The sequence below is a fragment of the Microtus oregoni genome, unplaced genomic scaffold, assembly GCF_018167655.1.
Source record: "Microtus oregoni isolate MIOR12 unplaced genomic scaffold, Mior012 000028F_ref0000031, whole genome shotgun sequence".
Classification (NCBI taxonomy): Eukaryota; Metazoa; Chordata; class Mammalia; order Rodentia; family Cricetidae; genus Microtus; species Microtus oregoni.
Genome location: NW_024543087.1, coordinates 9679804 through 9705730, shown reverse-complemented (window position 1 = coordinate 9705730; position 25927 = coordinate 9679804). Strand labels below are relative to the sequence as shown.

General features: G+C 48.3%; 1 protein-coding gene across 1 annotated transcript in view; it reads right to left on the bottom strand.

The window, feature by feature from the left end:
- Cmtm8 (CKLF like MARVEL transmembrane domain containing 8) overlaps nucleotides 1–25493 on the bottom strand; it is a 52992-nt gene extending 27499 nt beyond the window's left edge. Inside the window, exon 1 of the mRNA XM_041677369.1 lies at nucleotides 25124–25493. Within this exon, the coding sequence (XP_041533303.1) occupies nucleotides 25124–25270 (147 nt within the window). The 5' untranslated portion in view covers nucleotides 25271–25493. The remainder of the gene's footprint in view (nucleotides 1–25123) is intronic.
- Nucleotides 25494–25927: the final 434 nt, after the last annotated feature.

Sequence of the window (25927 nt, the reverse complement as noted above, 5' to 3'; positions counted from 1 at the left end):
AAGGATCAAAAAGCAGTCTCACGTCTTCTGTTGACACAGGGTCAACGGAAGTGGGAGGTGGACATCAAGAGTTCTCATCACACTTTGGTTGTTTGAATCACGTGACACATCACCTAGCCAACGCCTATTTGAAGACTGAGTTTAATTTGGAGAAGAAAAATGCACATCCGTGCTGTGGGAAACAGGGGCGGGGGCGGTCTCTTTAGGGTTCGGGAGCCTGGGTTTAGAATCTAACCAGGTCAGATACTCATCCTGTGCCTCTCTGGGCTTCTTCCCCACCAACACCCTCCCCCTTGACGTCTCTAGACAGGAAGAGCCTGAGGCAAGGATGAGGACACACCTTGAGAGTATAGTTCAGTACTGCTCAGTCACGATTACTTTATGAACAGTTAAAGTCAAAACAATTTTGTTTCATTTTTATTTGCATAGCCTTGGCTAGCCTGGAACTTACTCTGTAGCCCAGGTTAGCCTCAAACTCAGAGGTCCTCCTGCCTCTGCCTCTGCCTCTGCCTCTGAAGTACTGGGATTAAAGGTGTGTTCCACCACACTTGGTTCAAAACAGTTCTTAAAGCAACACACAGTTTGGCTGAGTCTTGGAACATCAGGAAGAAAAAGATTCTATAGCAGGGGATGGGGAGGGGACTCAGAGAGTCAAAGGCTCGTTGTGTAAGCAGAGGAGGGCCTGGGTGGGACCCCTAGCACCCATGGGAAAAAAATCAGGGTGCAGGTGTCAGCAACCCCAGCATCAGGGTGCAGAGATGGGGACCCTGGGGGCAGAGCTCCCTGACCAGTCAACTGAAACAAAATGTCGAGCTTCAGGTTCAGTGAGGAGACCCTGTCTCAAAAAATAAGGTGGGTCAGCAGGTCACACACAAAAGGAAGACATAAAAAACAGTAGGGGGGCTTGTTAAGAAGAAGGGAGCAGTGAGGGAAAGAATAGGGTGAAAAGGGCTAACATCTACTAAGCAAATGTATGAAACTCACAATTTTTAAAAATGGGAAAAACACAAGGCAGAAAAGCAGTTGAGGAAGATTTCCCAACGTCAATTTCTGACCCCCACAAATACACCCCCCTCACACACACCTAAAAGTACATTGCATGGGACAGAAAAATCTCATTAAACTTTCAAATTAGACATAAAACCCTCAAGCCGATAAAATTCAAATCAACATCTACTTATTTTTATGAAGCTGAACCGTTATTTACAACTCAAATACGGTACTGACAACAGCAGGGCAGATTCTTCTGGGTTTATCCAAATAGTTCCCATGCCAGCTAATATATCCGCTGACAATGATGAGGCTCCAATCGTTCTCCAGCAGCAACCACAGCTGCCGCCAGCCCTCTCTGGGCTGTGGCATTACTGTCCTACTGTGGGCCTCGCTGGGTGCTTACACAAGCAGCCTTTGTTCAATGTCACGAGCCGTGGCAAGGCACCAGTTTACCACCAAGGTGACCGTAAACACAAACACAGGTGTCTGTTCTGAAATAATGGCAGGCTTCGGGCAAATTCGCAATTCCAAAATCGGCTTATAACATTAAACTAACACAAGAATGTTGTTAATAACTCCTGAAAAAATGCAAACATGGGCCATAGAGTGGGAGACGCCAGCAAGGTGGATTGGTTCTGAACTCCACCTTCCAGCAGCCTGGAAGTCATCCTCCACACCTGGTTTCAAACAGTCTGCTCCACATTTTAACATGCTCAAAAGCAACCCGTTGCCGCCCTCCCCACATCACGCTTCCCCATGTAAAACTATTACAACATGGACTGTAATTATTTAAACGTGTTTGGCAGAGAATTGACATCTGGCCTTACATGATCTGCTCAGTTACCGGTGTGGGGTAGGGATGCACGAGTCACATTACTCCTATGGAGTCCAGGGGGCAACTTGCTAGACTCTCCTCTCCTTCATCAAGGTCCACCTAGGCCCAGAGTTCAGGATTCTGCTCACTTTGATTGTTGGATTTCAGTGAAGTTTTGTGGTCTTGTTCCATAAAGGTCATGGATAGTACAGATTTCTAAAATTTATATTTTGAAATTGTTTATTACTTATGTACAGAAATGGTTTGTTTTTTGAAGGGGCCTGTGTGTGCGTGTGCGGTGCATGCATGTACCCATGTGTGGTAGCTTAAATAAGAACAGCCCCCAGAGGGTTATATATTTGAGTGCTTTGGTCTGCAGTTGGTGGAACTGTTTGGGAAGGACTGGGAGGTGTGGCCTCACTGGGGCACATGTGTCCCTGGGGATGGGATTTGAGGTTTCAGGAGCCAAAGCCATTCCCGGTGTCTCCTCTCTCTGCCTCCCAGTTGTGGTCAGATGTAAACTCTCAGCTGCTGCCCCAATGCCATGCCTGTCTGCTGTCACGCTCCCTACCATAAGGGCCCTGGCCTCCAGTTCTCTCTAACTGTGAGCCCCAGTAAATGCTGTCTTCTATAAGCTGCCTTTCTTCTATAAGTTAGTGTCTCTTCAGAACAACAGAAAAGTAACCAAGACCCCATGGAAGTCAGAAGGCATTGGATCCCCTGGAGCTGGAGGAACCAGTGGTTGGAACGGCCGGACAGCTGCCTGACACAGCACCCAGACTCTCTTCAGGCCCTCTGTCTACCTTACATCTCTTTTCAGGAGGAGGTTTTTAAAACCTCCTCCCGCTTGCTGCTCACCCAGGGGAAAGGCTATCAGTTTTTCTTTGTGGCTTTCAAATACAAGAACCAGCTAAGTCCCAAACTTGCGGTCCAATGGCCAGTTCTGTTTAGTACATACAGCATTGAGCACACATAGTCTTTAGAAAACTTTTTTATTGTTGTTTTGTTTTTTGAGACAAGGTTTCTCTGGGTAGCTTTAGAGCCTGTCCTGGAACTTTCTCTGTAGACGAGGCTGGCCTCGATCTCACAGAGACCCACCTGCCTTTGCCTCCCAAGTGCTGGGATTAAAGGCGTGTTGTCACCAACACCCAGCCTTAACTTTTTTTTTTTTTTAAATCAAATTTAGATTTAGTGTTTCCCTGAAAAACATCAGAACTACTGCCCGCGGGCCATCCTTACCCCACTGTCGCAATCAGTGACAGTTGCGTCACCATTCACGGACACCTCCACTCACTTTGTGCTACCTGGGTGATCTCGTGATTGCTGCTGTAAAGAGACTTTGGCTGTTCTCCCTCCTGGCTTTGCCTTGGGAGTGTCCCTGAGCTGAGGCTTGCTTCTTTCACTATGAAAATGAGCCAAGAGCATGCATCTGGGCTAGTTCGTAGTGTCGCAGATTCAAATCAATAAACCGCTGGTAACTAAAGTGTCTTAAGGAAATGCTAGCTGTGTTTGCATCTGGTTCCCCTCATGTATGTTGTCAGTTCCTCCACGACATTGCAAGCTCAGGGGCAAGCCTGTCATGTTCGCAGAGTTCTGGACACAGAAACAGTGATGCTGTAATCACCATGGAATGCACAGTCAGGTGACCTGGGGTTAGACTCCAGTCTAGCTATGGGTATGTACCATCTGTCAATTGGTTCAACAATCTGGAACCTTAGTTTTATGGTCCACAATATAATATTGCAAGTAAATAGTATAGATCACATGAATTCAGACTTTATTATTTGTTTTAAAGTCATAGATGAATCATTCATTCCGTGTTAAAAGTTAAACTCAAAATTCCATATTGGAGAGAGGCCAGCTGGTAAATGCATGATCTCAGGTTCCTGGTGGTCTCCTCCCCTGTTTTGCTTTGTTTTTAGAGACAGAGTTTCTCTGTGTAGCCCTGGCTGTCCTCGAACTCAGAGATCCGCCTCCCTCAGCTTCTTGAGTGCTGGGATCAAAAGCATGCGCCACCACTGCCTTGTTGTTGAGACAAGGTCCCTCACTGAATCTGAAGCATCCCAATGTAGTTTCTTCTCCATCTCACTGCTGGGATCACACACAGGCAATGCGGCGCTGGGTTTGTGTAGGTAAATTCTGGGGGACTGAACCCAGGTCTTCATGCTCACGGGAAGCCCTTTGTCGACTGAACCATCTCCCCACCATTCCAGACGATTAGCATACCTTTTCCACAAACAAACGGAGCCAGAACCAACGTCTCTCCTACCACTTTTTAAAAAAGACTCCTACTAATTCTGTGGGTGTGTGGGTTCGTGCAGATGCATGTGGAGACCGGAGGCCCTGGCTCCCTGTGGAACTGGAGCTGCCAGTGACTGTGAACCCTACATGGGTGCTGGGAACCAAAGCTGGATCCTCTGCAAGAACAGCCAATTCTCTTACCTTTGCATCATCTCTCTAGCCTCATCCTTACCACGGTTTTGACTGACTGAGCCCATAGGTTGGGGAATACGCAAGCAGTGCACATTTTAATTGAAAGAATAGATTTCTAAATGCGTATTTTAATTCCATTTCATCTTGTCAACTTTGAGATGTATTTTTGTATTTACCAGATTGTTATTTCTAGGACCTCGATGTTATAATTTCACCATATTCTGAATTAGTATCCAAGTGCACACATGTTCATGCAGACCTGCACATATGCACACATACACGCATGCAGACCTGTAGGTATATGCACACGCACACACATGCAAACCCGCACACACACATGCAATGCAGACCTGCAAGCACGCACGTGTGTGCGCGCCACACACACACACACACACACACACACACACGCTAGCTGGTGTCACATACACATATCTTGACTTAATTTTGGTCCCCAAAGCAGCCTCCTACAGAGCGGGGTTGGTACTGATGACTCAGAAATGGAGTGTACAGTACACCTGCTACCCCACAACAGGCAAATGACATCTTAACGTGATCCTGCTGCACAGTACTCCACTTCTAGCTGGAAGAGAGGCGTTTCAGGGCCCGAGATCCTGCCGGGCTCAGAGTTTTTGAGCCTAGGTCTAGACATGTTCACCTGGAGAACAGTCTCTAGCAAGGAGTCCAGCTGAGAATATTTTGTCATATCCCTTGTTCGTCAGGCAGTTCATGCTGTGATAACTGAAAGGATGTAGAAGGAAGATCAGCTGGCCTCAGCCTTCCTAAGGTTTCCATCCACCACGATGGGGAGGATGTGAGAGGTGGTGTTTGTATCATGGTGGCCTGGGAGTCAAGAGAGCACCCACACTCACCAACTTCCTCCTTTCCCCCTTTTTCCATCTGGGTCCAGGCCTAGGGATGTTGCTGTGCACACTCAGGGAAACCCCTTCCCCTTGGCTAACCCTCTCTGGAAACACCCTCACAGGTGCTCACTCTCCTAGCAGCTTCTCCATTCAATCAAGTTGGCAGATAGGATCAACAGTGACAATCCCTGCTGGAAATAGTGTCTGAATCACAAGGCTTTCGACAGTAAATACAGGCACGGTGGCCACTGAAATGACTCAACAGGTAAAGGCATCTGAGTTTGATCCCTGAGATCCACATGGAGATAAAACTAACTCCTTTAAGTTGTCCTCTGTTCCTCACATGCTCGTGTGCACACACACGGATAATAAAAGTAATTAAAATTTTGGCTTTAAAAGAAAAATCAAGAAAATTAGCCCTAAGGGGTGGCTACCCAGCCCAGTGAGGTGTGCAGAGCCATGTGTGGTAAGAACTGACATGTCCACCAGGGACCCCCTTTATTTATGATGTGTTCCAGAGCCCCCCAGTGATCTGCTGGAACCATGGGTCAGTGGGCAACACAATATATAGACTAGGTCAGTTAGAGATTAACACTGTGCTAGTTAAGTGTTCATCTCTGTAACGAAACCAACTCATGGTGAGAGGGAAGGCTTTATTGTAGCTCACAGCTTCGCGATGGAGTGGGGCTGTTGCTGCGGTTCTGACCTGGGTGTGGGAGACTGCAGCTTGGCGCATCACTGAGATGGATGAGAAGCAGAAAGTAGAAAGGAAGTAGGCTGGGCTCTATGTCTCAAGCCTCACAGTGGCCTGTTGTGGACTAATTTATCTGTATACTGTGAATATGTATGACTCTCATTGGTTAATAAAGAAGTGGATTGGCCTATAGCAAGCCAGGATAATTAAACTGAGCACTGGGATGAAGAAGGGCAGAGTCAGGGAGATGCCAAGGAGATGCCAGCCAGTCGCAAAGGAAGAACGATAGAAAATGAGGCAACAAGCCATGAGCCACGTGGCAAAGCATGGATAAGGAATATGGGCTAATTTAAATGTAAGAGTTAGCTAGTAACAAGCCTGAGCTATTGGCCGTGCATTTATAAGTAATATTAAGGCTTTGTGTTGGTTATTTGGGAGCAGGTAGTCAGGACAGAAAAACTCCAGGTACAGTGGCCTACTTCCGACTCACCTCTTCAAGGTCTACAACCTCCAACACACTGCCCCCTACTGAAGACCAAGTGCTTACAGAGCCTGTGAGGGAACACGACATTGAAACAGTAACAATAATCAGTTACAGAACTGAACACCTACAGTGTCGGAGTCCAATAAAGGTATTCAAGCGCCTCTCAAAATGTCATTGCGCTGTGCTGACCATAGTGGACTTCAAGTAGCTGAAAGAAACGAAGGGAAACTGAGGACAAAGGGGGAGGGGACCACTGTGTCCGGCTTCCAAAGTGGCTGTGTGTACCCATGGCCAGCAGTCCATGTCCCAAACAGTACTGCCTGTTGCAATGAACCACTGGTGGCCCTTAAGGCCACTTCTGGCTGCCATTTCATCATTTGTCTTTATTGTTGCTGTTAAATGAAATTTTATTGATTTGTTTGTTTTTGGCACGGGGTCTCACTATGGAGCACTAGCTGGCTTCAAACTCAACGTGTTGCTGTAGAGGACCCTGAATTGCTGATCCCCCTGCCTCTAACTTTCACACGCTGGGGTTAAAGGTATGTGTGTCACCATGCCTGGCTCGGTTTTAATTTTACGTATTTAAAATTCTCATAATTAAGTGGCCCACATTGTAACCAAAGTTTTTAAGCCACAGCGGCAGACGTGGGTCATGAGCTGGTAGAGACCACATGGCTTGCAAAGTCAGAAATGGTGTCGCCTGGCCCTCGCTTTTCAGGAAGTCTGTCAACTTCTGAGCTGGGGCTCTTGTTCTCTAGCAGGCCTTGAATGTTACTGACTCAGATGAATATACTCATGTGTCAAAAAAATGTCATTGTTCCCACCGCAGCAAGACAGGACGGCCCCAGAGGGGTTACATCACCTATGACCCCATTACTGCAGCGCTCAAACACGTGACTATAAAACATGGGCGTCAGACACCATGCCAGCGGTGGGGAATTAATGAGGAATAAAAACAGACACGGCTTCTGCTTTCAAGGAATCCATGTGCTCACAGGGAGTGAGGCAAAGTGGAAATCCAATCATGTGCTATGTGACAAGCTCAGCCTACAAAGGGCATGTGTGACGGGGTCCGGGTCACACTGCAGCAGAGAGATTCTGCTTGCCTAGGACATCATGGCCGGCGTGATGTCTAAGTGAAATGTATGGTAACGATTATGTAAATCAACCTACCGCCCTGCCTGTCACTGTACACAGGATGGCGCGGCGTATGTCCTTAGTATATAAACTAGGTGGTTTATGTATTCTCTATGCTGTCTTATTCATCAGTATCATATTATACAATACTTCTACTTATAAAGTTTACTGTAAGACAGTATGTTGGGGCTAGAGGGACAGCTTATCAGTTAAGAGCCATTGCTATGCAATAAGTCATTCAGGACTGGAGTTTTATGTGTGCAGGAGCACACACATGTTCACACTCAAATACACACACATATAATACCCCCCAAAAGTAAAGAGTATTCTGTGTTATGCTGGCGGTAGCATCAAATACCTTACGTCCATCACATCTCTTGATTGGACCGGTTTCACTGGACTTGACAATCCTAGTGGCCTGAGTTCTCTAGGTTTCTGTAGCAACATCTATGGTGATCTTGACACGAAAAAACCTGTTTAATGATGCATTTCTCAAAACACAGCATCCCTGACCGGAGATGATGTGTATCTGCACATAGCTGCAATCATGGTTAAGTATTGAGGTGAAAAAAAACAATCACCATTCAGCACAATGACTGGGATCGACTCTAGCTCGGAACCCATCCTTATACCTGGCCCTTTTAATTTAGTTTTAGTTGGGGGGGGGGGGGAGGCGGGCGGGGTTTAGATACACATGAGGGCAGGTGTCTGAGGAGAACAGAGGCGTCAGATCTTCTGGAGTCACTGACAGTTCCGAACCACCTTGAATGGGTGTTGGGAGCTAAACTCAGATCCTTTGCAAGAGCAGTAGATGCTACTAACCACTGAGCCATCTCTCCAGTCCCAAACCTCCCTGTTTAAAAATTAGAGACTTATAGCCTCTGCCTCCCGAATGCTGGGATAAAAGGTGTGTGCCATCACCGCCCGGCCTGGGCAGGACATTCTTAAGCTTAAGTAGATCTCACCATTTTTGCACATACTTATTATTGCCTATTATTATTATTAATTAATATATCACAGGCTGGCCTCAATCTCTCAGTCCTTCTGCCTCAGCCTACCTAGTGCTGAGAGTATGGCCTCATCTGTATACTTATTATTTCTGTGTGTGCCAGATCTTCATGTATGTCAGGTCCTTGCATGTTGCCTTTAGTATATGGCCAACTAAGCCATCTCCGGTGTGAACCAATGTTTCACTGGGAGCAAGATTCAAGGACTGTTCTCACTCCTCACCAGACCTGTGTTTGTCCTTCCATTGGGTCAGAGGGCAAAGGGTCAGCCCACACTAGCCTGGATCAGTTTCAACAGTTGTCTCACAAGAAGAAGCCACATTAAATCTGCACCTGGTTCAGGCATGGTGGCCTAGGCCTTTGATCCCAACGGTTGGGAGGTAGAGGCAGGCAGATCTCTGTGAATATGAGGTCAGCCTGGTCTATATAGAGTTTCAGGACAGCCAGGGCTACACAGTGTGACCGTGTCTGAAAACCAAGCAAACAAAAAATCTAAGGCCACATCCATCCCTGCTTTCTTGAGAACAAGGCACAAGGCAAGACTGAATCTCCCTGCTCTAACTGCCCAGACACAGGAGAGCTCCCAGAATAGTTACAGGAAAAAACAAAACTTTCCCCTCAAACAATTGACAGGCCTTTTCCTTTCTGGCATGGAGAATTCATTCAGCCAAATATTTTTACTTCCAGGTCCTGTAGAATGAAGACAAATAAACACGAATAGTTATGTCCTCTGGGACTGTGCTCCCAGTCCACACATGAAACAAATGAAGTTTCACAGAGAAGACACAGGAACCACCTCCTCTAACTAGTACTTTCTGGCCAGGAAAAAATAGCAGAGCCATGTATGGTGTGCGTGCTTACTCCTGATGAGGCAGGAAGCCTGCAAGATTGAGGGCAGCTTGGGCTACACAGGGAGACCCTGCCTCAAAAAAACCAATGAGCAGAGACAGCCAAACGGAACAGTTAAAATCCAGCAGCTTCCTGCCTTTATGTCTTTTTTACTCCAGTACAATCTCCCTGATACGGCGATGCTCAAACTGGTGTGTGGGTATGTGTGTGTGTCGGGGGGGGGGGGGGGAGCAGGGAAGGGGCAGAGACAGAGAGACAGAAAGAGGGAAAGGAAGGAGAGAGAGGATGGATAGATAGATAGATAGATAGAAAGATAGATAGATAGGGAAACCTCCGTCATTTGATTTCATTTGACCATCCTAGGTTTCTATGCCAACCTGTCTGCCTCTCCCCTCTCTCACTCATGTTATGACAACTCTATTCAATGCCCCTTTCTTACTCTCTTTTCTTTAAAACAAAACAAAACAAAAAAAAAAAACAATTCAAACCAGGGTTTCATGTAGCCCAGGATGGCCTCTATGTACCCAAGGATGACAACAAAGTCTTGACCCTCTACCTGCCAAGTGTTGGGATTACAGGACTCTACAACCCTACCCACCCAGCTTAAAGGGAACACACACACACACACACACACACACGAGTTAATGTGTATGACTGTTTTGCCTGCACATATATTTGTGCATCACGTGTGTGCCGAGCACCCTTGAAGGCCAGAAGAGGGCATTAGATCCTTTGGAACTGTAATTACAGCTGGTCGTCAGCTACCATATGGGTTCTAGGACTTAACCTGGGTCCTCTACAAGAGCAGCTGAGCCCTCCTCCAGCCACTAAGGGAGCTCTTTTCAAGGGCAGTCACCGGGGGAGATTCAGGGGAACAGAGCTTAGAGCCAAGGTTCAACTTGAACTCCACACCCTGCCACGATAGGGTTACAGGAAATCTCTGTGCTCTGACGGCCAAGCACAAAAGCAAGGGGTTTCCTCTTGTCCTCGTGTCTCTGTGTGTGTGTGTGTGTGTGTGTATGATGTATTCCCCCCGCCCCCCCCCCCTCCCCGCACGCCCCAGAAACAGCTGAGAGCAGTGAATCAAGAATTAAGACTCCACCTGCGGCGATACGGGCCTGGTTTGAACCTTTCCTGCCTCTTCCTCACCAGAAGCCCCTCCCTTTAAGCCTCACAGAGTCTCTGGGAGATGGGACTAGGCTATCTCCAACAGGAATTGCCCACGTATCTTTGCCTGTTTCACCTCCCCTTCAGCGACCATGGGGAGTTTACCCACGTCCATTAAGAGATGACCTAGGTACGGGGAGTCTTCCAACTCCAGCAGAGGAAACAGCCGTGTGACCAAACCAGGTCAGTCAGGGACCTCCTTCTGTACTACTTGGTTACCACCAAGAAGAAATAAATTCATCTGCCAGGCATGGGGGCACACAACTTTAATCCCAGCACTTGCGAGGCAGAGGCAGGTGGATCTCTGTGAGTTCAAAGCCAGTCCAGTCTACATAGTGAGTCTCAGGCCAATCAGGAATATACAATGAGATTCTATCTCAAACAAACAACTGATGTGGGAGTGTCATATATCAATCTGTTGATTTCATTGGAAAAGTAATAAACAAACTGCTTAGGCTCATAGCTTAGAACATAGGTGAGTGGAGTAAACAGAACAGAATGCTGGGAGGAAGAGGAAGTGAGGTAAGACGCCTCAGACAGAGAGACGCCATGCCCTGCTCCCAGGCAGACGCACGCGATGAAGCTCCCACCCAGGATGGACGTGGGCTAGAATCTTCCCGGTAAGACCGGTGCTCACAGATTATTAGAGATGGGTTGATGGGGATATCAGAATTAGCCAGTAAGGGCTAGAGCTAAAGGGCCAAGCAGTGTTTAAAAGAATACAGTGTCTGTGTAATTATTTCGGGCATAAGCTAGCAGGTGGCTGGGGTGTTGGGGACGCAGCCCCACCGCTCCTATTACTACAAACAACCCTCCACCCCGCAACCCAAGATCTAACTATAGGGATAATTGAGACAGTGTGCAGTATCTGGACAGCAAAGAGAGCTTCCTGAGAAATCCACAGGGAAGCAGGCCCTACCATGGTGAACCCAGCCCCATGCAACTTGTACGATATGTCAGCATCCTTTTTGATTTTATTTAAGCCAGTTTGGTTAAATTTCCATCATCTCCAACTACCACTGTGGAGAATTAAAAAGAATGTTGGCAACAGTTTCAGGAAGTGTGTCTCTCGGCAAACTGATTCTTAGCGCACCAGGTACAAAGTGCTGTGCCAGACACAGTGCCTGCGACGGGGAGAAAGGACAAGTCTGACAAGCAGTTGCTGGCAGTGTGCACGTGTGCAAAGCCCTGAGTTTGATCCCCAGCACCCTACACAGTAGCCATCCACCTGCCCCAGGCCCCAAGCCATTTGACTGTCAAAAGAGAAAAACAGGTTTCAAACTGGTCTAGGCCACTTGCCCAGCCTCCATTCGACACTCAGGCGTGAGGCTTGCCTAACTCTCTGTTAAAAGTGCAGGGGGCAGGTCCTTCCTGGATCCAAAATAATTACCACAAGCTCAGCATGGTACAGGCTCGGCATGGTAGATTTGTTCAGTTTCCTACGGGAAATCTAAGTCTTATAGCTGGCTTTTCCTGAGTGGCAATGAATTCAATAGGGTCAGAGTCATGTGTTTGGGACAAAGAACACAGCTTCTGTCCACTCTAGTAGACACGAGGCAGCTTCCCAAAAGCCAACCAGCCCCCAGAGTCCAGTCCATATCCCAGAGAATGGACTCAGAGTGAATTCTGTTCCTTTCTACCCCCTTGCCCAGTTCTTAAGAAATTATTATTACTAAAGGAATATCTTTACGTAACAACAGATGACAAGGGACTTTGAGTCCCTCCGCCTCCAGCTCCGAACTGCTGCTGTGTCCCACTCTGCTGGGTGTATGCCAGGCTGACGAGCCCAGCGCTATGTGCTCGCCAGGTAAGCGCTCTGCCAACCGAGCTGCCTTCTTTTCAAGACTGAACAATTCTCTCTAACCACGGGACTGGAAAACGGCACCATGGAAACGCCAGCTACTTATTCAGCTCATGAGTAAATAAATAAATAATGCCAGCAGGTGAAAAGGTTACCCTCGGTTTCTTAAGGAAGTTTTCCTGGGAGCCGCACAAAATGAGTTCACCCTGACCAGTATCTCCTCTGAAGAGGGATGGGAGGGAAGAGGAGAAGACACAGGAAGAGCCAACCTCTAGGGCTCACTATGTGGGAATGGTGAGGCGGGCACTGGAATCCAGCTCGCAGGGGCGGAGAGAGGGCTCTTTGAGGAGAAAGGCACCCAAATCAGATGGCTCACAACTGCCTGTCACTTCAACTCCAAAGACCTGACACTATCTTTTGGCCTTCATGGGCATGAAACACATGTGGCATACATACATAAAACATAAATCATGAAATACATTAGCTTCTTGTAAATGTTAGGACTGGACAATAGCCACAAGAGGGCAGAGATTGGTGAAGAAAGCATGGGCTCTTTCAAGTTCACAGGAGTGCAGGATGCTCCTGGGACACAGATTTCTAGCCATTGAAGGGCAGCAAGATACATGCCACTTAGATAGCATCACCTGCCCAAACAAAAGGCTCTGGAGAGATGGCTCAGAGGTTAAGAGCACTTGCTGCTCTTCCAGAGGTCCTGAGTTCAATTCCCAGCAACCACATGGTGGCTCAGAGCCATCTGTAATGAGATCTAGTGCCCTCATATGGCCAGCAAGCATATATACAGACAGAACACTGTATACATAATAAATAAATAAATCTTTAAAAAAAAAGGAAAAAAAAGGAGCAGGACAGGGGGGGAAATTCTCAGGAGAGGAGGATCAAGGCCAGATGATGGCATGGAAGACCTGGTGTGCAGTGAGCAAACAAACAGGAAGGACAGCATGACCAACATGCCAAGTGAAGCTGGCTGAACTGGGCCCCGCACTTGGAGACTGGGGCAGGAAAGTCAGGAGTTCAAAGTCATCCTTGACTACACAGTTAGCTCAGGGCCATCTTGGACAAGGCCAAAATTAAATTAAATAATTTTAAAAGGGTTATTGTTTATGTATGTGGTTTGTACAACGTGTGGGCACACATAAGCCTCAGCACTTACAGACGTCAGAGGGCAATTTTGTGGTCACTTTTCTTCAACTTAAAAACATTTTTCTAAGATTTGTTTGTTTATTTATAAGTATGTATCCTCTGTGTGAGGATGCCTGTGGAGTCCAGAAATGAGATCTGGTTCTCAGGAGTTGAGGTTACAGATGGTCGTGAACCACCAGATGTGGGTGCTGGGAATGAGTCCTCTAGAAGAACACTGAACTCTTTTAACTGACAGCCACCTCCATCTCTCCAGAACCCTCCTTCCACTTGTTAGTGGCTTCACGAGGCTGAACAAGGTCAACAGACTTGGGCAATGTGCTGGCTAGTTTAATATCAACTTGACACATGCTACAGTCACTGGAGAGGACAGAGCCTCAATTAAGAAAATGCCTCCATAAGATAGGCACACCTGTAAGACATTTTCTTAATAGTGATTGATGAGGAAGGGAACGGCCCATTGTGGCTGTCATCCCTGGGCTGGCTGTCCTGGGTTTTACAAGAAAACAGGCTGAGCAAGTCATGTGGAGCAAACCAGTAAGCAGCACCCCGCCATGGCCTCTGCGCCATGGCCTCTGCATTGGCCCATCCAGGTTCCTGCCCTGCGTGAGTTCCTATCTTGACTTCCTTCAGTGATGAACTGTGATGTGGAAGTGTAAGCCAAATAAACCCTTTCCTCCCCAAGTTGCTATCACAGCAACAGTAACCTTAAGACAGGCAGCAAGTACCTTTCCCTGATGAGCCATCCCACGGGTTCACATACCCACGCGCACGCGCGCACGTTTTGATGCTTAACAATATTCCAGTTATTAAACAGATAAAAGGAGAAATGCCATAGGACAATGGTCTTTAATCCTGCCATTTGTATTATTTTAATAAAACGCTGATTGGCTAGTAGTCAGACAGGAAGTATAGGCGGGGCAACAAGGCAAAACAGGAGAATTCTGGAAAGAGGAAAGACACAGTTTTCAGTCCAGACACAGAGGAAGCAAGATGAGAATACCTTGGTGATAAAAGGTACCAAACCACGTGGCTAACACAGACAAAAATTATGGGTTAAGATATAAGAGTTAATAAGAAGCCTGAGCTAATAGGCCAACCAGTTATAATTATGTAGACCTGTGTGTGTTTCTTTGGGACTGAACGGGACAGAAACCTCAGTCAACAGAGGAAACATGGAGCCAGATGTGGTGTAATCCCGGAACTTGGGAGGTGAAGGAAGAAAGATCATGTGTTCAAGGCCAGCTGATGTATGCTACCTGAGATCTGTCTCAAAAAGCAGAAAGGTGGGAGGAACCTTGTTCTGAGAGCCGGGGAAAAGACTCCACTCTGCTTCTCACTTGCCCGAGTCAGCAAATTAACCACAGCAGCCGGTTTCCAAGTGCTGTGGAAGACGCAACTCTCACCTGAGCTGTTACCGAGACTCCCAGTTGTGTCAATCAGTCTTACCGTGACCATTTAACCTAGCCCTGGCCTCCCACCTTTTGTTAGGTCAACGTAATTACATAATAGAAAGTTAAAAAACAAAAATCCACAGGGTGGTGGCGACAGACGTCTTTAATCCCTGCACTCGGGAGGCAGAGACAGACGGATCTCCTTGAGTTTGAAGCCAGGCTGGTCTACAGAGGGAGTTCCAGGACTGGCTCCAAAGCTACAGAGAAACCCTTTCTTAAAAAACCAAAACACAAAACAAAGCCCGGCATTAGCTTCCCAGGCCGTATAAACATTAAGTCATGACGTGGAATACGAAAGAAAAGGAAACCCCTGGAAAGTTCTATCAGAGCTAAAGGCCCTTTGACGTAAGTTTGGGGGGTGCAAATGTGCATATGCATCCAGGGATGGGAACTGAGGCCTGAGAACAGGTGTCCTGTCTCTGCCCCACAACAGCCCTACAGCCTGGGATTACAGGTGACAGTTCTGGGGATTTGAACTCTGATCCTCATGCTTGCAGGGCAAACTCTCTGAGCTAGTGACCCACGCCCCCATACCCCAGCAGACTATTCAACATAGACTATATAGCTATCAATGCAGATATAGCTATCGTAGACATCCTCAAACATCTCCAACTCTAAGGAAACGCCTTGCCTTGTGATACTGAAAACATAGCACACAGGCTCTCCCCCTCCCTTGCGAAGGTAACCTGGAGTCGAGAGCTGTACAGCATCTCCCCATCTTGACTACAGTCACAGTAACGGCCGCCCAGGAGCAGCTCTGAAGCATCTGCTTCTAGAAGCCCCTGTGAGCCTGCTCAAGGTGAATATTCTCCTCATGATCTCAGATGCCGATAGAGATTTCATGTCGCAGCCTCTAAAGCTTTCATTTCAAAAATTCTGTGCTGCCTCCAGCTGTCTCTAGAAACAAGGCAGATTTTAAATACATACAGCTATCTTTCCTCTGAATTCTTTCCCCCCAAGACGGAACCTCTGATAATTAGATTTGGGATATGGGAAGGAAAGGGCAGGTGAGATAAGAAACAAGGTTGGAGTTTCAGGTCATTAAACTCGGACCTCTGGAAAATCAATTCCCCCGAGGTTTTTCAGGGTTTCTTTGGCTCAAGCCTGACAGGACTGAAGTTGATGTAATCTTTCCACTGCAGCTGCAAAGCCAAACCATTCACTACCGTAGCTAGATCGTTCTATTAATCTTTTACAAAGTCTAGATAAACTCAGCTCGGTAAAATAAGCAGATCTCTCGGTTTCCTACAGTGGTTTTTAACCTTTAAGATTCTTAGCGGGAGCGGTGGTGCACGCCTTTAATCCCTGCACTCGGGAGGCAGAGGCAGGCGGATCTCTGTGAGTTCGAGGCCAGCCTGGTCTACAGAATGAGTTCTAGGAGAGTTAGAGTTGTTACTAGAGAAACCCTATCTCAGGAAAAAAAAGATTCTTTAATGTTCCAATCCCATGGTGTTGAATCCTGGCCCTCAGAGGTTGAGGCCTGGGCTACACAAGGAGACCTCATCTCAGAGGTGTTGCTCTGTCGGTAGAGCTTGCCCAGCATGCTGAGGTTCAGTCTACAGCGTCATGTGAACGGGTGTTGTGGAACAGGCCTGTAATCCCAGCAATCAGGACGCGGATCACCGTTGGCTACACAGTGAGCTGAGGCCTGCAGTACAAGAGGCACTGTCACCAGTAAACAAGGAAACAAACAAATATTTGTCCCGCTACTAAGCACAGCTCCTATGAGAGCCGCTGATCTATGCCGAGGCAGGCGGCTTGTCAACAGTGCTGGGACAACTGGAAACCGTGTGCAGAAGACCGAAGTGGAATCTTTACCACGTACTATATAAAACTGAAGGAGAGTAAGCACAGGAGCGAATGTCTATGACCTAATTAGACAAAGATTTCCCGGAAATGACAAGATGCACATACAAAAGGAAAAAACTGGGGGGCTAGAGATAAGACTCAGTGGTTATCAGCACTGGCTATTCTTGCAGAGGACCCAGGTTCAGTTCCCAGCACCCACATGGTGGCTCAAACCATCTGTAACTCCAGTTCCAGGGGCACCTTCTTCTGACCTCTGCAGGCACCATGCATACACATGGTACACATACATGCATGCAGGCAAAACACCCACACACATAAAACAAGAATAAACCTGTAAGAAGAAAAAATGAAAAACTGGACTTTATCATAATGCAAGTCAAAGAAAACTATCAAGAAAAGTGGAAAAAAAAATCAACTCCTAGCATGGGAGAAAAGTTTTCAAGGCATGGGTGGATCTGCTGAAGACTTTATAGCTGGTTCTACAGAGAACTCAGGACAAAAAGCAAACCAGGTCTGGGGAAATAGCTCAATCAGTAAAATGCTTGCTTTACAGACACTCAGACACGGTTTTTCTTTGTAGCCCTGGCTGTCCCAGAACTCGCTTTGTAGACCAAGCTAGCCTCGAACTCATAGAGATCTGACTGCCACTGCTGGGATTAAAGGCTTGTGCCACCACTCCTGGCTACAAGGATTTATATTTAGGGGGGTAAAAGCCTACTGTGGTAATGCTTGTTTGTAAATCCCAAAGCTGGGGAGGCAGAGATCGGAGGATTCCAGGGGATCACTGGCCACCAGGCTAGCTGTACACTCCAGGCCAAAGAGAGACCCTGTCTCAAAATAAGGTGGACATTAGAAGTTGCACACATACTCAGGGCATGTTCACCCCAACAACATGCATGTCCACATGCAAATTAATCTTCAAATTGGCAAAGGATTTAAATAAACATTTCTCAAAAAATAGATATACATATATAGATATGTATACACACATACACACACACACTCACACACAAAGCAAAAAGACACAGGAAGATTGCTCAGGGATTTTGGTCAGCATGGAAAACCAAAGCAAACCCAGAATGGTGAATCGCTTCACACCCGACGGTATGACAAGTCCATCCTGGTGAGAAATGAAGGCCTCGTATCCTTGATGGGCTAGCAAGCAATCCAGTTGCTTTGGAAACAGTCTACTGAAGCCTCAAGACATCAACCTGAGTCAACCGGCATCCATCTTTGGAAGCCCCCTCTCCCTGGGAGCTGCCTTGGTGCAGACTCCACCTCCAAAAAAGCCTGCTAAGCATTGGCCCCTCCCCAGGGAGGGTCAGGACCACTCCCACACACCCAGAGAAGAAACACGCGGTCTTTGGGTTTTGCTTGCTGTCCCCCCCCCAACCCATGCTCTCCCAGCCACCCAGGAGCGCTGCATTAAACATGGGCATCTTTTCTTCAGTCTAATTTGGTCTGATTGGAATCATTTCCGTCGGCACAGAGGCTCATCTTAAGATTATTCCTAACAACCTTATGTGATTCCATTTCTTTAGCTAAATGCCCCAAAGAATAAGCAAAACAAACAAACAAACGAACAAAATCCACGTCTTTTGCAGAAGTCTGTCCATTAAGGTGCATGGTAGTAGTGCTCATAATAGTCAAATATGGAAACAGCTCAAATGTTTTCCCCCTAGTGAATGCAAAAACCAAGTCATGCACTCATTAATGGGATGGGGTAGCATTTGACTACAGAAATAATAAAACACTCACACACTCTACAGAACGGGTGTTTTGACGTCTGTTCGTGTGTGTGTATATATATGCTTGTGTGTGTGTAGTATGCATGTATGTGCACATACACTTGCCCATAAGTACACATGGAGAAGCCAGAGGTTGATTTCAGATGTCTTCCTCCATTGCTCTACACACTATTTTTTTTTTTTTTTTGTGAGACAGGGTCTCTCATTAGACCTGGGGCTCATCATGGGCCGATAAGCTTGTCAATCCGTTTGTCTCTATTCCCTTGCACTGGGGTTACAGGTGCCTGACACCTCACTCAGCTTTTTACATGGGTGCCAGGGATCCAAACTCAGGTCCTCATGCCCGTGCAGCAAGCATTTAATGGACTGCACGGATAATTATTGGAAGCACGATGACAGCCTTCGAAGCGTAAGGACCGTGTGGTGCAGAACTCCATTTACATGTAATGTGCAAAGCAGGCAAATGCACAAAGACAGAAAGGAGGTTAATGATTTCCCCCAGGCAGACAAACGGGAAGAAGGGCGAGTGCCTGCTAGCAGGTACCATGCTCTTTAATGAGGTGACGTTCTAATTAGCTAATGGGGACAATTTGTCCAAACTTATAATCATCTATGATCCCTGGAACTGTACACCTTATAAAAGGTCAACTTTACAAATGAGTCAGATCTCAGTAAAACCAACCCTGGTCATGAAATCACGGCCAGGGAGGACACGGCCTCCACCCCAGGGGGGCACTAATGTTTCTTTGATAGATGGACATGGTATCATGCTTTCTATTTTTACTGTTTTTGGAACTGAGAACTAAACTCAGGGTCTTGCGCTTGCTAGGCAAGTGCTCTACCACTGAGCTAAATTCCCAATCCTGTATCAAACTTTCTAAATACTTCTGTTTATACCCATAGACTGGTGCTGCCCTCAGCCTGGGTCTGGAGCCTTCTATTGCAGCTTGTGACGGTGAATGCAGAGACTAGTAACTGGTCGAGGTGTTGTCACTAAATGACCAGTTGAATGAATGTTTTGCGCTACATGGGACATCTGTATCTCCCCTGCTCAGGCTCAAGGGACAGCAGGAGTAGGGGCAGGAAGGAAGAGCTGGAGGATGGGTGGAGAGGGATGAAATGCTGTCTGTCTCCTGGAGGACATGACTGCTGGACTCCCAGACTTACAGCCGCTGTGGCTACTTGCTTGAGACCTTCCCAAAACCCCATCCCTCCCTAAAGAGCCATAGGTAACTAATATTTAATTGGGGAGGGGAGTCCTATTCCTTAGTGGTGTGGTCCCTGGTAAGTTGTCCTTACTCAAGTAAATAACCCCTTACCTACGCTCACACAGGCATTCTTTGCAAAGTGCGTGTACCACTGTGCCCTCATTCTTTAGAAGTGATTCTAAGTAGCGATTCCTTCCTGAATCTCACTCTCTAGATCAGGCTGCCCTTGAACTCTCAAAGATCCTCCTGCAGCCTCAAGTGCTGGGTCAAAGGCAAGCCCAACTCATTTAGCCTTAAGGATGTTTCAAAGATGTTTGCTAAATGTTGCTCGGAAGCCAGGTGGTGGGAAACACCTTTGATCCCAGCACTTGGGGAGGAAGAGGCAGGAGGATCTCTGTGAGTTCAAGGACAGCCAGGGAGGCACGGAGAAGCGTTGTCTCGGAAAAACAAACAAAAATGTTCAAGGGCTGCAGAGATGGATCAGTGGTTAAGAGCACCACCTGCTCCTCTAAAGATCCTGAGTTCAATTCCCAGCAACCACATGGTGGCTCACAACCATCTATAATGAGATCTGTGCCCTTTTCTGGCCTGCAGGCATGCATGTAGACAGAATACTGTATACACAAAAAATAAATCTTTATAAAAATATTGTTCAAAGAAGGAAACAACAGCAGGAGTCTGGATGTTTCTGGGATACACGTGATCATAAAGAATGGAGTAAAGGGGCGGGGCTAGAGAGATGTGTAAGGGGTTAAGAAATGGCTGCTCTTCTTGCATGCACGTGGCCACTCACAACTATCTATAACTCCAGTTCCAGGGGATCTAACTCCCTCTTTTGGCTTCCTCAGACACCAGGCACAAATACCCATGCAGGCAGGATACCCTTGCACAAAAAAATAAATAAATACTTCTTAAAAAAAGACAAAAACAAGTTGGTCAGGGAGGTAGAAATTATGTAATAAAGGATGCTTCAAAACAAAAAAAGTGGAATAAAGAGCCTGGCAGTGGTGGGTCAAGAAGCAGGTCTTGACCTACAAAGTGAGTTCCAGGACAGTCAGGGCTGTTACAGAGAGAAACTACGTCTTAAAACAAACAAACAAACAAACAAAAAAGGAATAGAGTAACGCCTTTAAACCCAATCTCCAACCTCAAGAGGCACAAGTGAGTTTCAGTGTAGCCTGGGCCACATGGTGAGACCCTGTCTCACAAAACAAGGAAAGAAAAGGAGAGGGGAATAAGTGAATGAAGAAAAAAAAGAAAGAAGGGATAAAGGGGAGCAAATATGATTAAAGTACATTGACAGATTAAAGTACATGACAGCAGGTTGGGAAGATGGCTCAGTGGTTAAGAGCACTTGCTGTTCTTGCAGACCATAGCTCAGGTCCCAGCACCCACACTGGCTACCTCATAACTGCCAGTAACTTCAGCTCCGGAAGATCTGATGCCTCTGGCTTCTGAGAGCACCTACACTCATGTGTACCAACCCATTCACAAACACAGGTGAACACACATGGTTGAAAATAAAATAATCCTCAGAAAACAAAAGAGAACGGGGCTAATGAGAAAAGGTATCCAGTGAGAGCAAGAAACGACAGGTGCTCACGTGGGCAGCTCATACACTAAAACCGGAATGATACAGAGAGGATAGCATGGCTCCAGGCAAACCTGTGAAGCGCTCCATATTGGGAGGGAAGGGCCTGTTTGGATTAAGTAATTGAAAGGAGCTGGGTGCGAGAAACCTGCAGAGATGGGGAAGGGACCATTGGTGAGAATCAGGGACAATGGACAGGTATGAAAGCCAGATGAAAGAGCAGATGGACAGAGCCGCCAGCCATTCCGCTGGACCGACAGGAATCCTGGGGGCTAGGGCCCAGTCTCTTCTCCCTCTGCCTCACTGGATAAAACAACAGCAGATGAGATCGTGCACAGTGGTCAGCCTATTGGGTCAGAGCAGAAGGGGGTGAATCTGGGAGACAGTAACAGTACGAGTCTGGATGGTCATTGTATCGATTGCCTTTTTCATTGCTGCGACACAGAGAACAACCAAGGGAGGAAGAGTTTGGCTCGGCTCACAGTTCCAGGGTACAGAGCATCATGGGGAGGGAAGCATGGTGTAGCCGGCCTCACTGCACCCACAGCCAGGAAGGGGGTGAGAGAACAAACACGGGTGCTCAGCTCTCGGGCTCCATCTTACTCAGCTTATGACCCCAGCCCTGGGATGCTGCTGCTACACTCAGGCCGAGTTTGGTCATCACCATCCACCCAATCTAGAAACTCCCTCGCAGACGAGCAGAGGCCTGTCTCCCAGGTCATGACATCCTGTCAAGTGGACAAGCCATGAACCACCAGAGCCACAACAAGCAAAGCCATTGATGGGGCTGTGTTTTCTAAAAAGTATGCATGGTAGCATACAACGCTTAAGACATTCCAGAACGACGGACCCCGAGGGGTAAAGAACGATAATGGTACACCAACAGGGCCCACCCACGACGAGTAGGCCCACGGCACACCTTTGTCCTGGAACCATCCCTAGCCTGCGTGGGGCACTAACCAAGCAGTACAATCTCCTGCACTATGACAATCACAACTTCAAGACGCTCTCCACTTCTCGATGTGGCAGGGCACCATGTCTTGGAAGAACCACCTGGTTGGGGGGGGGGGCAATAGTTCATCCTTTTAAAGTTTCTTTTTCCTCACGGGCCTTTTCTGAGTTTCCTGCAAAGACTCCAGCGAAGTGGAAACCACTCACTCTTGAAAAGGAGCTGACAAGGTGCTGATTTAGACCTCGCCCCCCCCCCCACCCAATCTGTGCTTCCTCAGGCATGTTTGCTTGTGACAGTTAAGTAAATAAAAAGGGGACCAAACGTTATTACATGGATGCCACAATTCATTTGAAAGTCACCAATAACAGGAAGGGTTCAATTAACTGAGATTGTTGCAATCCCTTTGATTCTGTTTCAAGTGCTTGTAATCATTACAAAGATTGCAGCATCCTACAATTCACAGGTCAAGTATGGGGCTGTTACTAGCTTGTAATAAAACTGTAAAAGAAAAGGAGCCCCTATAATTTGGTTTCAACATAAGAGTTGCTGTGGCACAGCATTGAGTTGAGTGGCAGCCACTCCTCTCCCCACCCCAACAGAAGACCAGGCCAGCAACTTGAATGACAGATACTGTGAAATGGGGTTTGTTCTCTATTATTTCACATTTATTTGGTTTTTCAAGACAGGGTTTCTCTGTGTAGTCCCAGCTGTCCTGGACCTCCTTCTGTAGACCAGGCTGGCCTCAAACTCGGAGATCCACCTGTTTCTGCCCACTGAGTGCTGGGATCAAAGGCGTGCACCACCATCACCCTACTCAGGGGTTATTTGACTTTTTAAAACAGGCACAGTTAGCTCTGTCCAGCAAAGGTGGGTACAGACTGGGGAGATGGCTCAGTGTATAAAGAGCTTGCTGCACAAACATAAGGACCTGAGTTTGGATACCCAGCACCCATGAAAAATCTGGGTGCGGTGGTACCCACCTATAATGCCAGTGTTCAGGGTTTGAGACAGGTAGATCCCAAAGGCTCACCAAATATCCAGGTTCAGTGACATTAATAAGGTGGAGGGCTGGTAAGATGGCTCAGTGGACAAAGGTGTCTGCCACCAAGCCTGAAAACTTCCTTTCAGTCCCAAGGACCCACATGGTGGAGGGAATTGGCTGCCCTAAGCTGTCTTTTGACCTCCACATGCCACTTCCCCCTCCCAAATAAAGAAGGAGGGGAATAGAGGAAGACATCTCCAAGTCGCTCCGCGGCCTCCATAAGTGCTTGGGTGAGCGAACATACCCACACACGCCCATGTACACTCATACTGAGGATGGTTTTATCTGCAAGGTTTCCCATCTCTCAAAAAGTTTGCTGCAATCTAGAGAGACCCACGGCAACCCGTCAACAGTAGCTATTTCAAGCGTTGGGATGACCAGTCCTTACGGTTCTTCTTTCGCTCTTATATTTTCTAAAAAGGATGCAACAGAGAGCATGTGGGTATAAATCCGAAAACAAGAAGTGGTGGTGGTCCAGGCCTGCCCCGCCGAAGCCCAGCTCCATCTCTTGCGCGTCTGTTTGCTTAGCTGAAGCAGGAGAGCTCGCCAACTCCTTCACTCACACAGCAAATATTTGTGGAGCTCTTTAACGCCAGGCCTTGTGCGGTAACTCCAATACTTTCCGGCCATTTATTGGGGCTGCAGATACCCTCAGGGCTGGCTATGCCAACCTCTTGGGAACTGAGCTAAGCCAACACTTTCCCGGCTTTCTGTGCAAGGGAACCACTTGGAAGCTGACTCGGTGGGTTTGGGATCTGAGGCTGTGAAGCCAGCAGGCTCTCAGGATCCATACAGGTGCTGCTAAAGGTTTCTCAGAGAGTCCACCCAAATCCCGACTCGCTCTACAACACGATCCCTGCCTTCATATGGGCTAGATTTCAATTCTACAAATGCTTCCTTGGGTCCGGAGATGCAACAGAAGGGGAACCCCCATTAGACAGAGTAACTCGAATCTCCTTAGGTAAGAATAGAGACCAAGAAAAAAGCAGGCAGGCATGGGTTTGAATCTCAGCTCCACCACCACGAGTAAGCTTTACCCCTCCCGTTCTCTGGGCCCCAGTTTCCTCAAGTGTAGAAAGAGCTTACTTGCAACCACCTTCACAGGGGAGCGTTGCAGGGACTACATGTACGAGCTCAGAAACTTCTTCAGGACTTGACACCCTGGCAGAGGGGGAAGACAATAGACAGTGGCCGCCACTAGTTGTCAACAGAACTCCAGGCGGAAGGCCTGGCTTCCAAGGGAGAGAAGGCGCAAGCCCTGCCCCCTCCCAGGCACGTGCTCAGCCCCCACCAGGATGTACTCCAGAACGGTACAGAATCACTTAGGTTCTCAAAGAGGCTGAGATTCCCAGGATTTATTGAGGCAAATGTTCTTGATTTATCTCAAACAGGAAGATAACTGTGAAAATGAAAATTTTCTCCCCTTTATAACTAACATTAGGGAATTTTTTTAGAGCTGGGGGAGCGGCTCAGTGGTAGTGCATCTATCTGCCTAGCACGTGAGGCTCTGCGTTCCAGGCCAGCACTGTGGAGGAGTCGGTTTGAGAAAAGCTTTGTTTTCAGGGACCCATGCACGTGGAGATCAGGTGAGGGAGGCCCTAGGTGTTCTGGACACTCAAGATCAATAAACGCCCACCGGGTATCCGGCTCCCGGGATAGGCCACCATCCTCGAAAGAAAACAGCAAGCTAGGAAGCCTCCCGCAACAGACATCCTGAGGGTCACGACCGTCAGTCCCCAAGAGAGCCCAAGGCGAAAGAACCTGGACGTGAGTTTTGCACTTTACAAAGAAGTCGAGGCTGAGCTCAAGAGCGTTCCCGGAGCCCGCGGGAAGACCGGAGCCAGCTCGGTGGGCGGAGCTGGAGACGCGTGAGCTAGCCGGGTCCACCTGCCTCCCACCGCCCGGCCTGGCCCGACACTCACGATCTCGGCCACAATCAGGAGCCCCGGCAGGGTGCGGAGGAACTCTCGGTCGTAGGCGAAGCTGCTGCTGGTGGTGGAGAAGTTCTCTGCGAAGGAGCTGGCAGTGGTGGTGACCGTGTGCGAGCGCGGGCGCTGCGATTCCTCCATCGTCGCGCCCGGAGCTGGCCCGGGTCACCGAGGACCCTACCCCCACCCAGCGAGCTCCCTGGGCCCAGGGTCGCCGGCCAGGGATAGGGAATCGAGACCGGTGGGTGGCGGGCGCGCCGGGGGTGGCCTCACGGGGTCAGGCCCGCGAGTGTCCCCACTTGTCGGCGCGCGCGCGCTCCGGAGCTCCGCGGGGACCCAGCAGCAGGATCGCTGGCAACCGGTGGCTGAGGGAGGCGGGGGAGGGGAAGAGAGAGGAGGGGCGTAGACGGGGCGGGTGGGGGCGGGCACTCGGGGACCTCCCCTCGGGGGCGCCGCCGCGCGGCCACTGCACCTGTCGCCCGGGGATTGAGAGCTCGCAGGGGTGCAGGGACGCGCCAGGGAAGCGGCACCTCCTAGCTCCGGCCGCAACCAGACTCCGCCCACCTAGGGCCACCAGACTCAGACCTGCTTCCTCCCACCTGGCCGGACTAGCAGCAGGGCCTCTTAAGGAAACCCGGGCCTCCAGGGACGTGGCGGCTCTGGGACTCAGACAACCAGGCGGATGGGGGAGGGAGATTGTAATTGTGATCCAGCCGGACCTTAGACCCGGGATCGATGCGAGGCCGCCTGGACAGTGGACAGTTATCACCCGCTTCCCTGCAGCCGCCACCAAAGCCG